The sequence below is a fragment of the Rhodnius prolixus genome, unplaced genomic scaffold, assembly GCF_049639745.1.
Source record: "Rhodnius prolixus isolate KJV_2025 unplaced genomic scaffold, Rpr scaffold_12, whole genome shotgun sequence".
Taxonomy (NCBI): Eukaryota; Metazoa; Arthropoda; class Insecta; order Hemiptera; family Reduviidae; genus Rhodnius; species Rhodnius prolixus.
In genome coordinates this window covers 8,196,256-8,212,625 of record NW_027411635.1, presented here as the reverse complement: position 1 = coordinate 8,212,625, position 16,370 = coordinate 8,196,256, and the positions used below count along the sequence as shown (strand labels likewise).

Below are 16,370 nucleotides of genomic sequence, written 5' to 3'. Positions count from 1 at the left end.
TAAATACAACTAAGCACAAGGTAACAGTTACTATTAAAATTGCTTTAATTTTTGTTGTTATGTTGGAATACTAGAGAAAAATCAGTTAAGCGTAGCTATATATTATGGCTTAACTGCAGAGTTATGCAAAAAAAAAAAACTAAGCAAGAATTTCAGTTATAACTTAGTTTTATAATATGGCTTTCTATATTTAAATGTGACCGGAGCCGCCCAGCGCATTCTTTTGGGAGTTTTGCTTAGTTTAAATTTTACTCACTAAGTAGCGCCCTATTACAAGTGATCTTAAAAATGCTGGAGTTAAATCTAACTCGAATTACTTTTGCTCACAATAAATTGCTTACATAAACTTCCAAATTCTGCTACATTTATCTGATACAATGCAGCTAGATAATGTTCCACAAAGTGATTCGTGTTTGCTAGTAAGTAGCAAATTATTGAACTCTCACTCATCTGAACTGAACACATCTTTTTTGTGAGAACTGAGTCCACATTCCTTGCACGTCTGTCCTCAAAGGTGTTCAGTCCACCGCCAGCAATGTTCAACTACAGAGGATGGTGGAAACTGTTCGCTCACATTGTTATGCTCTGGACTATAGTGTTTGAGAGTATAGTATTCTAAATTTGATTGTATTGAGACTAATCCAGTCCGCGACTGCTATTAAAAGAGTGTTCTGTCCAGCGCAGCAGTATTCCTCAAATTGGTTGAGTTCATTAGATAGTGGAAAGGTGTACAAATTAATTAAATTAATACACATTTTTTAACATTCGTTTATTCATTTATAAAAATAAGTCAAATTTGAGCATTATGAAGTATAATTTATTAAAGAATTTTTTTTTCAGTATTTTTACATTAATCAGTAACAATTTCAAGTTTTATAATAAATAAAATGCAATGGTATTTTCAAAATCCAACAACGTAAGGGGTATGGGCGAAGATTCTGTAGGCAGTTTTTTTTTTTGCATGCAATGTAATTTGAACTTCATGATGAATTGAATTAAAATTGACGCAAGTATGTCAGTTCTTCATTCAAGGATTATCATAAGAAGATTTTTTAAAGATAAGCTCATATAAAAGAAGGAATCTCATTTAACTCACACCAAGGGTTTGCTCTGAAGATACCTGACTGAATTGGGTATTGAATTTAGAGTCGCAAATAACTGCTCCAGGTATATGAAATACGAGTTTAATATTAATGCATTTTAAAATGCGATTCAACTGTATTAGGATTGAGAAGGAATTTAGCTTATATGCACACCTAGAATAATTAGTTAATTAAAATATCCAACGAAAATATATCCTTTAATATAGATTCATTTAGGTAGTATATCAAAAAGAATCTCGTTTAGCTCAAGTAAGGCTCCTCAGTAGCTTGACTCAGTTGGGAGGGGTAACACAAAAATTGACTGAAGTGTCTTAAGGTACAAGTTCTTCCATAATTCACAAACCTATGACTTCATGTGAAGATCAAGTCAAGCCTTATTTTACAGATCTCCCCCCTCTCCTGACAGAAATTCTTAATAATATAGGAAATAAACCTAAAACTTCTGAAAAATAACGCTTATATCTCATTGGGTTGGACGTGAAACTTTGTAGCCCATTTTTTCTTGTAACATAATCCTGATTTTTTTGACGTCAGAAATAAATAATTTGTCAACATCAAAAAGAAAAAACTAAAGGAACCATCTTATTTTACGTTTTTCCTTTTTCTCCCCTGAGTTAAACAGGTATTTATTTCGTTTTCTAGGAGCAACATATAAGACACAAAATTTATAATGAAATGGGAATTTTCACTTTTGAAAAAAAAAACTGATTTGACAAAGGCAACTGAACTATCTTGAAAAATAGTTTTCGTTAAAAGTACTAGGGTGTAACCTAAGATCTATGCGATTTTAAAAAATTAACAAAAAAAACACTGTGTAAATATACATTTTCTTAGTGATTAAAAATCAGTACAAACAATATACATATATGCCTGGTTGTGAAACGGTCACATATTCGCTGAAAAATCAGAGAATCTAAACAGAAATTTTATAAAATTAATTCTAGGACTTTCGAGTATTTGACTTGATCCCAAGTACCTTAGAAAGGTTATTAAAAGATTCGTGGCTAATAATTCCATCCATGGTCCTTAATATGAATTATGGTTTATACTAAGAGTAGTCAGTAAATCATTTGACCTTTGCACATTTGTAAACTGACTTGATTTTCGTGACTGCCAAAATGAGCCCTTAAGGCGTTAGGACATACTACTGACTTTCTGGATAATCGACGTCAGGCATTCAGATAGTCACGCGGCTAAAGGCGCCTTAAACGTCTAGAAGAACTGGTGGAAAGGGTTGAGGTTAAGAGGGCTTGGATGAGTGGATTTGAAAGAGGGGAATGTTTAGAATGAGAATTCCGATGACGGAGTTTGGCTTTGACGGAAACGTAGAGAATTTTTAAGTCCGTTTGGATGGTGAAGTCTGAGATGTAAAAGGGAGCATTGAACGTAGGTAACGTACAAGGGATTTTGGATCGTAAGGATTGAATACAATTGAGGTTTCTGTATTTGGCAGTGCCGTACAGTTCAAGTCCATAAGTCCATATTGGAGCTAGTAGAGTGTTGTATGTTGTTTGTTTTCTAAAGTGAGTTTTAGCGTGTGTCTAATAGTTTTTTTTTTTTTACATTCTGTATCTGTGATTCACTTCAGTTCGTCTGAGTCGAGTACAGGGTACCATATCAACCTTTGACAAGGTGAAGTCCTAGATGACGGACTTGAGTAACTGCTGGGAGGGAAGTGTGATTGAGATATAAGGCGGGAAGAATTTTACGGTTTAAGGTGAAAACAATGTGCTTTGATTTTTGTTAATTGACCTTTATTCTCCACTTTCGCAGCCAGGGTTTCAGAGTGTTAAGGTAGGCTCGGAGATGGCGAGTAGGCATGACGGGATCATTACTTTGGGAAAGGATAGCCATATCATCAGCGTAGGTAATAGTGATGGTGTTGGGATGAAGAAGGAGATCGGCTGTGTATATTGTGTATAAAAGCGGAACAAGTATGCTTCCTTAAGGGACACCTGCAAGGATAAGCAATATAAGAAAAGGAAGTGCCTTGGATATCTAGGAAGTAGCGATCAGTAAAATATGATTTGATATTCTTTGATAAGAAATTCTAAAGAATGTAATGGCTCAAGAGGTGCATGTGAAGCAAGAGAGGGAACTAGTAGGCATTGGTAAGACTACCTGCAGTTAATTGATCAAGACAGAGAACGGCAGTCTTTCAGAAAAAAAATTGTAGGTTCCTAAGACTAACAGCATCACAAAAGACGAATAAGAGTCAGCGCATCACAATCGAATGTACGCCACAGTATCAATAAAACCCTCTAATCTGCCTCAAATGAACAATACCAATTGAGACTAAGAAAGGTCTTTATATAAATTATTTTTATGAATACAAAGGAATATTCAACTAATATTAATTCCTGAAATAATGAACGAAAGAAAAATATGGAAAAAAAAATGTGACGGGCGCAAAGTGAAACGCCTGTATGGCCAATGCTATTTAAGATGTGACACACAAAGCTATGAAATGTGGTGATGGTGTAATGAACGTCAAGGAATTATTTATTTTGAGCAGGTTCCAAGTCGATATCTTCTCAGCTAAGGACGACTCGCGCGCGTTTGATTCAGAAAATCGGATTCTTCCGCTAAATCGAAAAAGAATACTGCATCAAGAAGACAGGCAAAGTCGCAAATTTCACGTCTTACGTGGTCAGAAATGTAAGATTTAAATATTGAGCTTCACCTTGACCCAGTCTACGATCCAACATGGCACCCTCTGATTATCCCTACTTCTGCTGCATGACTTGTAGATGGATTAATGTTATGATACAATATAAACATCTTTTTGCAGCAGTAAGCTTTATAGGAAAATAAATAAACTATTTTTTAATTGTAAAATAAAAAACGCACATACTTGTCTTACACCCTAGTAAAATGACTGTTTAGGTCAATAAACAGATAAGTTTAAAGGTTTCTCTAGGATCCTACAATAGGTTCCTTAGGTTAAGACTTCCCCTAGAAGACTTCAAATAAGCCCAGAAACTTCTACAAGGCAACAATCTAATCACAATAAGTCTCAGACTTATAGATTCGTGCTTCGGTAAGCCCTGGTAGTTTTTTTTTTTTTTAGGATACTATCGTCCCATTTCAATAATATGACTAACACATACACAAAATTGTATAAAATAACACAAAAACAAAAGTATATCACAAAACAAAGACAAAAACCTCATCCGCCATATTTACATATTCTAAATTAATTCACAAAATGATTTGGAGCGTTTAAGAGATTCGAAACCCCAATCTGATTTCTTAAGTACAAAATATAAATATATATACAATTAAACGTAAACTCAAGAGTGGACATTGCATCAGGATTTTCTAAATTGAGGATTATCTCATGGAGTGCATGATTTTTTTTTCACTAAGCTGTACTAGTAGGTGGGATAACTAAATTAAAAACAACTAATAGCACAAAATAGTGAATACACAATTATAGAGAGTGAAAGAGTTCTAAACTATATTTAAAAATATAACTATGATCAGTGAGCTCATACGGACTCAATCAATGGCTTCTAACACTGGAATATTAATGCACTATGCAATAAGTTTAGAATCTTGATTAGATCCAAACAAGAATAAGCACCATTATTAGAAATGAGCTCCAAATTAAGATTGGAGAAAAATATGCAGCTACTAAAATTCATTCCAGGATCCAAGAAACGAAGCCAGAAAAGAGATAAGTCGTACGTCGTTCAGCTCTTTGATGAAATCCTGAACTTGGGAGCCAAAATGTTTGTGTGCACTCCAAGTACTATTAGCTTCAAAAAGATTCATCTTTGCTCCAAAGTGAGAATGCAGGGCTTAAAAATAAAAATAAAAAAATCATGCACTAAACATGGCGACAAAAACAAAAACAAATCCTCAAATATTTATTTGTTCTCCAGGAGAACAAACAGGGAATGCCACTCGATACAACGAACAAAAACATTTACTACCCGAAAAAGAAAATTTACACTAAACAACATAAGATTAACAATTGTGTCCTTCAAGATACCAAACAAATACCACAGAATATAAGTTCCTCAGGCACACTGAGTATTGACGGCTGCACTAGGGCCGTGCAGTTCGATGAAGGAGACCAGAGCTTCTGGCACTTGGCTACGGTATCTCAGCTGGTGCCTATTGATAGCGCGCGCTGCTAGACACTTCAGACTAGGTTTGCTCTGCGTGCGCAAGATGATCTCCGTAATGCCTGCAACAGGAACGCGGTATAAGTCCAAATTAACTTGAGCCCTTAGAACTTCCACACAACAAAAATCGAGGAGCGCCCCAGAACTGCTGCTACCACTCCACTGTTAAGAATGTATCCTCAACTTGTGCTTTATGTTAGGCCCTTGCTATAACAAACCAGGAACACATTTCGAGTCCCCAAAAATCTTGAGGAAAAGATTTCGCTCCTTATATACAGGGTGTTCAGCATAAGACTACGGTAACTTCGGGAGGCGATTCTGGCCATCATTTGCAACAAAACATTCCATATAAGCTATGGCTCGATTCGGCTCCGTTTTGTAGATATTTTTAATTTTATGTTTTTTCAAGGTGTTACTACGTTTTAGCAAAAAGTTGTCTATATTTCTCAAACTATTAATGCTACAGCTATTTTAATAAGCTCATTAGAAAGAAGTTAAATTTCCTTTTAAATAAGCTAATTTGTATTCCAAAATAATAATATTAAGTATTTTACTTTGTGGCCCAAACATAAAAAATAGCAAGTTTCTAATTTTTTCCAAAAACTTTGACTTCATTTTTCTCAAAAACATTTTATATGAAAAAACCGTGCACTATTCAGGAAAAACATCTACATTCGATCACCTTTCGAACGGTATACAATAATTGGGGTTATGTTAAAAATTGATGCAGAAATATGTGATTAATTGCAAAAAAGTAGGCCTCAAAACAGCGTCAGCATTATGAAAGGAATTCACCTACCATAAGAATATAACTGATCAGAATCATCAAATCCAGTGCGATTTTTTGCAAACGTGTAATTTAATAAGCGTTCGGTACACCCTATCAGGAAAACATCTAGAATATTCCCCGCCTAGCTTCTCCACTAGGTACTCCAATCTACGAAACCGTAGATGTATAACATATCACGATATTCAATATTCGAATACGTTGGCATAATGATAGCAAAATGACAACTAAATATCTAATGAAAATGTAGACTTTAAACTATCTTTTCTGCTTGTTGTATTTATTTGTTTTTATAAGCTGTATTAGGATAAAACATGTCAGTTTTTAACTTAGAGATTAGAGCGATAAGTAAATTCTCGGTTTATTCATTAGCTCTTCACAACCTGTTAATTCCAAAGGTTTATTGAGTGGTTCAAGAAAATCTGTGATTTGTTCACATTATTTGGCATATTTCTTTAATTAACTAAAGAATAACACACAGATTTAAACTCGTTAAACGAAAATCCTTTCTTTTGAAACTGGTACCTAACACTCATTTAACATCATATTCATTTTTCTTCTTTTTATTTTATTATTTATAATGTAAATTTTATATTTTTGAATATAGTTCTTAAATTAATTAATTATTAAATTACACGTTTGCAAAAAATCGTACTGGATTTGATGATTCTGATCAGTTATATTCTTATGGTAGGTGAATTCCTTTCTTAATGCCGACGCTGTTTTGAGGCCTACTTTTTTGCAATTAATAACAGATTTCTGCGTCAGTTTTTAACATAACCTTTATTATTGTATACCATTCGAAAGGTGATCGTATGTAGATGTTTTTCCTGAATAGTGCACGGTTTTTTCATATGAAATGTTTTTGAGAAAAATGAAGTCAAAGTTTTTGGAAAAAATTAGAAACTTGCTATTTCTTATGTTTGGGCCACAAAGTAAAATACTTAATATTATTATTGTGGAATACAAATTAGCTTATTTAAAAGGAAATTTAACCTTCTTTCTAGTGAGCTTATTAAAATAGCTGTAGCTTTAATAGTTTGAGAAATATAGACATCTTTTTGCTAAAAAGTAGTAACACCTTGAAAAAACATAAAATTAAAAATATCTATAAAACGGAGCCGAATCGAGCCATAGTTTATATGGAATGTTTTGTTGCAAATGATGGCCAGAATCGCCTCCCGAAGTTACCGTAGTCTTATGCTGAACACCCTGTATAGTTGGAAACTACTTCAACCAGGGATTTCTGTCACTTTTCTGGTTATACTCCTAAAATCCATGCTTGATGATTGGGAACTGCTCTCCACCCGCAGCAACTGTGAAGGTCCATCTCAGACTAATTCAGTGAAACTTGGAATTGCAGATCCCACCTGATGATTGATGACGGGAATCACGGTTACAGATCAAATTTATGTAAAATACTGGGAAGGCAGCAGCCTTACTTACTATTGTCTCATACTCAGAAAAAAACCGCTTCTAAGATCAACGTAGATTTCCTACGACGGTCCCGGGGGAAGATAAGTGACTTAATCTACGCATCATAATGTGGACTGCACTGTAGACTCATGCTACCGTGCGAGATTAAATCTCTGGCTGAATGATTTAGAGAGGAATACGCTCCAGTCCATTAGTATACAAACCAAGCTTAAGCCTAAAAATTTAACCGCCAAAAACCTTGCTACTATTAGAAGCTTCATTCCAAATTGCATGATTGGGGGAATATTTAAACAAGGAACCTCTTCTATAATTCCTTCGATTTTATGGGGGACATATCCCAATACCACTAATTGATGTTGATGTTAGGCCAATACACACCCCAGAATGGGGAAGACTGCCTAAAATTATTGGTTCCCATTGCAGTCTATTAGTAATAACTCTCTGTTACTAAGATTGTGGCCATAAATCCAAACTCCTATCAACCTACACATAATGCGCTGTGGGGCTACAGTGCTTTGAGAACCCTGTCACAACCCCTATAAGTTGAGTACGAGAGGAGTAGTCCAAAAAGCAACCCAGATAACCCTAAGATGCTCTGTACTTACCAGTTGTGGCAGTGTCAGTCGGAATTTCTCCACGGTTGTTAACAATATCTACATGGGCACCAGCTTCAATCAGTAGCGTTATTATTGAATGCAGGGTCAAGAAGTTCCTATAGAACAACAAACTGCTTAGAGCAGATAAGTTCATAGTTCATTAAAACAAAAAAACTCCATATAAATGCCACAAAACCAACCTTATGGGTTTCTGATAACCTGCAATTATATGCAATGGTGAGTTACGTTCATTGTCTAATGCATTCACATCCGCACCGCATTTAATTAGTAACTTCGTCGTTGATGCACATGGGAATCTGAAATAAAAACAAAAGACAGGATAATAACTATTTATTTAGTTTATTCTGATATATCTGATTTAAAGAGGTATTTCCACATTGGTATTAATGAAAAGCCGTTTATTGGATTTTTAGACATTGAATGAATATCATATTAGTATTTTACATTTGATTTAAGCTGAATTTTAAATAATTCCATATTAAAAGAAAGGCTCTAGCAATTCTTTTTTTAAAAAGAAACCATGGGGGGGGGGGACTATGGATTTGCACTTTAGTAAGGGATGCGCTGAAAAATTTTCATCAAGTCTCGTCTTAATAATATTGCTTTAATGTTAGAAATAACAAAAACCCTTGCTTAGGTTTTTGTAGGCTGCAACCTACATAGTTTTTGCTCTAGCCGCCATTGGGCTTGTTTAGTCGATATTTAGATGCTACAATACTAAATGTCTACGCGTAATAAAGATGTTTCTAAGGAGCAATTAAAAAAAAATAAATAAGTCGCTTTTATTTTATTATAAAAATCCTTCAAATGTTGTATCCTACAATTCTGTATGCAATACTTACTGGGGCACTATCATTTACGAAGCAAACGTTTAACTATCGTGGCCTCCAATCAAAACTGTAACTATCTTAATTGTTAGAATACACACACACACACAACTTAGCACAACTTCAGCAAAAGAGCTACATACATACCTGCATACGTCATTCGTATGAAAATTATCTACGGGTGTATCAGGGTTTACAGCTAGATGCAGTAAAGATTGGCCATTTCTCGTCGAAACCTGAAGAGAAAAATAAATATGATGGTCCCATTAATTGCATTTGCTCAACAGAGTCTGCAGAATCCATGTAACTCGAAAGTAGAAAAAGGCAAACGTACTTTGAGTTTGTTCAATTCATAGACAGTCCTGTGAATTCTTAGAAGCTGTTCAGCTCCGGAAGTCTCGAGCAGTTTCGAAATTATTACTAAAATATAGAGCGTTGAGATGACGTTATTTTCGAAGTCTTCCTGAAAAACACGAGTAACGTTCATTTTTGAGGGGTAACCAACAGTGATCGTTAGTACTCAAGTGAGGTGAAGGTCCAAAATTAAGTTTGAAAGTAGTGTGTGTGAGGGTGCATTATCGTTGGGGCTCAAACATTCGGCCCAGCTCTGAACCACACATAGATTAATAGTGCGCACAGTAACTACGCCACACTAACAGATTGGATCGAGTACAGAGCAGGGAAGTACTCAGGCTAGTTTGAATGCCTCAAATGAATTTCAGAAGGCGCACAGTACGACAGTCAAACGGTACTAAAGGGCCATAAACTGTCCAGCTCTAAACTAAAAATAGTTTAATCGTCACACGCCACAAATGAATTGAGATTATTTAGTGTTTTGTCCAGTAAAAACTCACCTTCTCCTGCTGAATATCCTCGTCTAATTTTATAGTCGTCATCCTTGCTTTATTCCGTTCCAACTCTTTAACCGCAGCTTTTAGAATTAGTTCGACTGTATTTAAGTCGATTTCGATCCCAACTCTTAACATTTGTGAAAATATCTGCAATCACATATCAACCTGGTGTAAAAAAACACATTACAGCTCTAATTTTACCTTAAAATAACATAGGTGACGGAGATGCGATATCTATCAGACGATACTCCTAGGAAAAATAATAATAATAATATAATAATAATAATAATAACAATACTTATCCAAAAATTCAAACGTACCTGAGCAAATCTTAACAGATCCTTAACAATAGGCAGATCATTTAATTGGTACAACTTTAATCCATGCAGCCATAAATCCAGACAACGATCGAATCGGCCATTATCAGCGAAAACTGCGCCTCGGAATATCACAGGATGTGGTACATCAGGATTGTGTATGCCTAGAATTCGTTCCCTGCAAAATCCAATAGAAATTAGTAGTTATAAATTTGAATGATTTGATTTGAATTTAAAATGATCGCAGCAGACGATGTACAAAAATTAATTTATTTTTCTTGGAAATAATGGTTCAGTGATTGGTGCACAGGACTGCCTCGCGGAAATCCGCATTTCTATCTCTTATTTCTCTTTGACGGTGAAAGACAGACAGACCTTTTCAAACAACACTGTTCAGAGGCCGGCAGAGCACTGAAAAGGCTCGTGCACCAATAACTTGAATTGCAAAAATAAATTAAATAATGAATAAAAAATGAATACAAGCTTAAAATAAATATATTTTCAAGATATAGAAGGAACCGAAAACGCTAATGCCCTTTTTGATTTATCCTAAGGTAAGAGTATCCAAAATAATTAAAAATAAATTCAATAAAAAATCGTCTTATTAATTAAATACTCCAATTAGGCATTAACTTGAATATAAAATGATAACATTTTTAAGGGGCTTATAAACAAGAAATTAAATTCGCACTTAAATTTATTAATTTAAATTAAACTGCTGAAACTGTAATAATAATTACACTTGTTTGCATATGAAGGTTTCTCTTTTCCATTTACTATATTAATATTTACTATTTTTTGTTATTTTTTTAATCAGAAGATCTAAGAGAACCCTAAATATAGAACATAAGAGAACTTAGATTGTAACCATAGATCTGTAGAAGTAGATGTCTTTCTAAATATTTATAATTCATTCATCAATAGTGAAACAACTTTAAAATTTAATTTCTGTGTGACATTTCTAGATAGCATTACTCCAAGTTAAGCACCCATATTTTAGCCTATATATTCCAAAAATGTATAGATAAACAATGGCAGGTATTCTAAATGATAAATATCGTAAATCCTGAAGTGAAGTTAAATTTACCTAATAGTCAAGGATTCCATGTGAAGCGCATTTTCATTTAACCGAATGGTGTACAACTCTTCCAAGGTCTGGCATTCGATCCAATTCTCATAGGCTGGTATAGGGTCAAAAGTTGGCTTTGATATTGGCACATCTTGAGAATATCTAGTACATTCATGAAGTATATTATACAGTACTCTAATAGTGTCCACTCTATGGATGTTGTGACTCAACAGGGATTTAAATCTATTTAGACAATTTTGATTTAGCTCGTTGCCTGGCCAAATCGGTTGAAGTAGAGCTATGCCAGCAATTTGTGGGTCAAGGTAAAGAATGTTCTTAGACTAATCGTTCATAGTTCATACTATGAACCTGCCTCGATGTGTCCATGGAGAATTACGGTGGGACCGGCATGACCACAGGTATCACATTGACTGCGATTAAATCAAATCACACATATAGTATGGACTTTCATGGCCGCTAATACAACCGACAGCAGGGGAACTACCTCTTTTGTAAAGATTTGATGAACCCTTCAGTAGCTGCAAAAAAGGTTTCTGGCGAATAGCTACGCCATTAACCTCATTAAATTCATCGCACCTCCGCGAGGGGTGCCAGGAAATTGCCATGTACATTTTTCTACTCCCGTATGGTCCTTCTTTTTACCATGGTGATTTCCGATAAGAACCCAAGGGTAGCCTGAAAGTGTTTCAACGGAGAAAAACCGACATCCCTCCGACATGTCGCTTTATGCAAGGTCGTCCTTTCACTTTCTAAATAATAGAGCCAACTCTTCTCATGTTTAACGCACATAAGAGGGTCTCCGCTATCACCATTATTATTATTATTATTATTTGTTTTCCCATCTCAAACATCTTGGAACACAACAACAATGTACGCGATAATTTCCAAGCACATTATTTTTAGTTTATTTTTTTTATAACTGAATCAAGATGTGCTCTTACAGCTATTATAGTTTATAGTAAGAGGAGTGGCATATATACCTAGCTTTACTGCTAGGCGTTAAATGAGGGAAAGATTTAGTAAGCTGGGCAATAGAGCTGTTGTTAGGTAATTGATGACGGGCTAGATAAGATATGCCATTATACACAGCTCGTACCATTGTCAAGCTGAGTTCTTTAGTATAGCTAATTCAGTTAATTCAATGATTACATTATATTAAATACTTTACCTCAACAGCATTGCTTTCTGTAAATAGTGAAAGGTCCTAGTAAGATTATAGTTATCTTTATCATTGGCAAACGAGGCACCTAACAGTTCTAACGCATCAATCTGCTGCTCTAAAGTTAGTTCACATTTCATCAATAGGTATTCCACAACATCGGCACGTGTACGTTCAGCAGCTGCTAAGACTGGTGTCATACCTGTTTTTGTGGATTTCTCAAAAATATAATGGTATTTAAAAAAAATGATAAAATGATGGAAAAGGTAATCAAACTATCTACTTACCACTGACGGTTGTAATCAAACGGGCGCCATATTTTAATAGCTCTTTAACAACCTGTAGGTGGCCACATTCTGAGGCAAACAGTAAGGCAGTAGCACCACAATTTGCCTGATTATTAGGATCGACTCCTTGGTCTAATAAAAACTGTACGATATCAAGATGACCTTAAAGGTTTAAAATAAAGCAATTAGTTTGCTGCACGAATCATGCAGCCTCTCTGTCGAAATAATAATAATAATAATAATAATAATAATAAAACGCTGTGACCTACCTTTATAAGATGCTATCATTAGGCAGGAGTTATTATATTTATTAGGTATATTGACTAAAGCTCCATGTTCGATCAGATATTTGACTATATCCAGCCGTCCGTCAAAACAAGCAGCACGTAATGGCGTCGAATTAGTGAGCGTTGTATGATTCACATTGGCACCTGCGTGTACTAACACCTTTACCACGTTCAGATGGCCAGCACCTGGATAAAAATAAACTTCTAAGTTTACTGCTGGAAATATGAGCCATAGTTTCCTAACACATGAACCCTTTGCTTTCCAATTTATGCTCTTCCCATTACCCCTAGCCAGTTGTCGACTATAAGCTAGAGCAGAAAAAAACACAACATTCTAAGTTTCAAATACCAAGCACGTTTGACGTGCGATATGCAGCTCTGCTATGCCCTAAACCAGGATCAAGGATTCGCTTTTTCCATTCGTCCTAAGAAAGATATTTCTACCCGAACGGACTGTCCACATTTTAACTAAGTAAAGTTCAGATTTATTAAAGAAAAGGTATTTTACAGATTTCTGAAGTTGATATTAAATACTTTTGAAAGCGAATCGCTTTTTTTATTTATTTTATTGTTGCTCTAATTTTTTTGCATAACCAATCCATTAGCTGATACAAGAATATACTTGTAGTAAAAAATTGATCGCTAATGATGAACTGTTAGTAAACAGTTCAATGCACAAACATTAACAAGACATTTATGCAGATTTCTGTTTTAGCACAATATTAGGCACTAGACTGCACTGAGTGTCGCTATACGTATTATGTCCAACATTAAAAAGAAACAATTAGTAAGATTACATTGTGTTCTGTCTTAGAAAATTGAACGGTATAATGCGATTCGTAAAATGTCATAGGCCAGAGTTTTCGGAAAGCTTTCCGGGTCAAAAAAGTGCTCGTACAATTAGTAAGGAGTGTCTAAGGACTCGGTTAGCCATCATCTCCATAAAAAATAAAAAGTTGATGTAGGATAGTGGCGCAAAACTTACTTCTCAACAGGCCACCACCACACCATAATGTGTACTTACCATTAACAATTCAAGCACAAGTACAGATGAACATGCTGCAGAAGTGGCAGAGGGGAAACGATTAGTTAGCCATCTCCGGACTACGGGAAAGGTAAAAAGAAAATGTATATTGCCTCATAAACTTACAGAACATGTCGCCACCTTATTTGCCAAAATCTGACATGCGCTCCAACCAAGAATAGTGAGTGACACTTGACGATATGGGATTTACTGGCCAAAATTCTGAAAATGGAAAACCATGGAATAGACTGTACGACGGATCCAATGCAGGAAGAAAGATACTTCGTTCAGAACAAAGGCCTACATTTCCAACATTAATAACAACATTCAAAAAATCGCATCCCTCTTGATGATCACTAAGCTTTAGATACTAAGACATAAAATTGCATTTAAACTTACCAGCTGCGCACCAAAGAGCTGTTGCACCCTGTATGTAATAGTTCTCAACTTTAACACATCCTGCATGTTCCGTGTCTGCGTTGAACTCTGACACAAGCACCTTAACTACCTCAACGTGACCATTTCGAGCTGCCACGATCAATGGCGTCACACACTCACCTTGGTAGTTATGCACTTCCTTTAAACAAAACAAAAATTAAACACTAATTTGATGTACTACCACTTAACGTTTTGTAGGTGGTAGGAATGTAGTTTTTGTGGTACTGGGTTTCATTTCAGGACTAGACCTTGGTTTCCATTTAATGGTGAATTATTCATTAACTATATTGTTTGCTTTTTCTTTTTTTTAGCCACAAAATTAATGGTAAATGTTCATTAACAAAACCAAATCAAAACAATTTAAAAAGAAAGTAAAAGCCATTAAAATATTATCAAGGTTGTAGATCTGTATGTTGTAAAACTTCTGAGCATTTGAACATTTGATTTAGATTACAAGGTTGTGGTTCCTCTGTAATTTACTTAGGTGTTAGAGCTTAACATTGTACTGACAGGCATCTTAGGGTATCAAGTTTAGTTCCCGTTAATAATATACAGGACGCAGGTCTATACACTGTACTTCCTTGGCGCATAATAATTCCGTTTAAGAATACAAGACTGTAGTTCCTCATAATATTATAAAGGTCATAGATGTGTATATTGCACTGACAATTACCTGTTCTAATAGGCCAGACACTTCACTAGTAGTACAATCCAACAAAGCAGCACAAAGACATTTTGCCATACCATCTCTGGCTGCAAAAAATATGAAATTCTTCGCAAATCTCATTGTATCGGATGATGTCATTTAATGATGCAAAACTAAAAACAATTAAAAACAGATAATAACAAAAGCAAACGATTGTTTGTTTTCAGACCCGTGTTTTAAAAATAATCTAGCAACAGAACACAACTTATGAAATACTATGTTTTAGTAAGTCAGTTTCGTTTATAAAAAATATAACCTGTAATAACTTACTAAGCAAATGGTTATCTATTGCAACCTATCCAACAATTGCGCTTTTATTAAACAATCTGCAATTTAATTAATTAATTATTTATAGTTAAGTCAATCATCAATTATTAATCAATAATTAAAATAATTAAACCCTAATTTTAATACTAGATAAAAAAAATTTATCCGAGGGGGCCTAGAATTAACGGGCCACACCTTTTTTTATAGGTTGAAGTAGAATTGGTTTTCTTCTCTGAATGCTGAAGCTATACTTTAGAAAGGTGCTGAGAAAAGCAAAGAGGAAAAAATTATAAATATCACTAAAGGAACGAAGCTAGGTATGGAAGCTGCAGTAGACCAAATTGGAGCTAATCAGGGTGATGATTTGGGCTCACACCACAATGGCAAATGAGTATATGAAGTGAGAGTGGAATGGATAAGACGTCGGGGTTGTCCAAGAAGAACCTGAGAGGAGGATGTTAGAGAGGGTTTTAGGGTTAAAGAGATGGCCGGAAGAAAGAGGAGGGTTGCTAAATGAGAACCAGGATGAATGGAAAAAGCTCTGCAAGGCCTCTAGACTGCAAACGCGAATAGCTAAAGCTTATGTTAATAGAAATTGCCAAGACAGATTATAAGACTTTCTAGGAATTCTTACTTTTTATTTTATAATTTTCCTAAGAACCACTATAGTAGATATCTTTAAATTTGTTATACAAACCACTGAGAATGTATTTGTTAGAAACTTTTTTCTGTAATTAATTTTTTATAATCTAGGTACATTAGTAAGAATTAAATCGCTTAAATATCGGAGTTTGGAAAAATATATATGTTAGAACCTCGAACATTTAGTAAGATAAGGTGACCAATTTTTTTACAATGAAAAGGAGGACAAAAAAAAAATTTAAGAAAAAAGTACAACTTAAATAAGTTAAACATTTTATTAATTCAATAATTTACAAATTATGCTTACTATAATTATTTAATTAAACGAGTATTTTTCCATTGAATGGATATTTTTTGTTAATATATCATTTTTTAACAGTATATTGGAAATATCGGAG

The 16,370-nt window shown here is 34.7% G+C and overlaps 1 protein-coding gene across 4 annotated transcripts; it reads right to left on the bottom strand.

Moving 5' to 3' along the window:
• Positions 1–4,350: 4,350 nt before the first annotated feature.
• Fem-1 (protein fem-1 homolog B) lies at positions 4,351–15,327 on the bottom strand. Of its 4 annotated transcripts, none has more exons than XM_074143675.1 (13): positions 15,031–15,327; positions 14,319–14,496; positions 12,878–13,081; positions 12,609–12,770; positions 12,331–12,523; positions 11,160–11,303; positions 10,076–10,250; positions 9,759–9,902; positions 9,239–9,367; positions 9,052–9,140; positions 8,257–8,373; positions 8,066–8,172; positions 4,351–5,298 (listed from the first exon to the last, which is right to left on the bottom strand). In XM_074143675.1, the coding sequence occupies exons 1-13, from the start codon at positions 15,160–15,162 to the stop codon at positions 5,129–5,131; spliced, it is 1,944 nt and encodes a 647-aa protein (XP_073999776.1). In that variant the 5' UTR covers positions 15,163–15,327; the 3' UTR covers positions 4,351–5,128. The 4 variants fall into 4 exon arrangements, with proteins under 4 accessions (XP_073999776.1, XP_073999775.1, XP_073999777.1 ...); XM_074143674.1 differs by having other exon boundaries at positions 4,981–5,298; positions 8,066–8,187; XM_074143676.1 differs by lacking the exon at positions 11,160–11,303 and having other exon boundaries at positions 4,981–5,298; positions 8,066–8,187.
• Between the last annotated feature and the right edge of the window lie 1,043 nt (positions 15,328–16,370).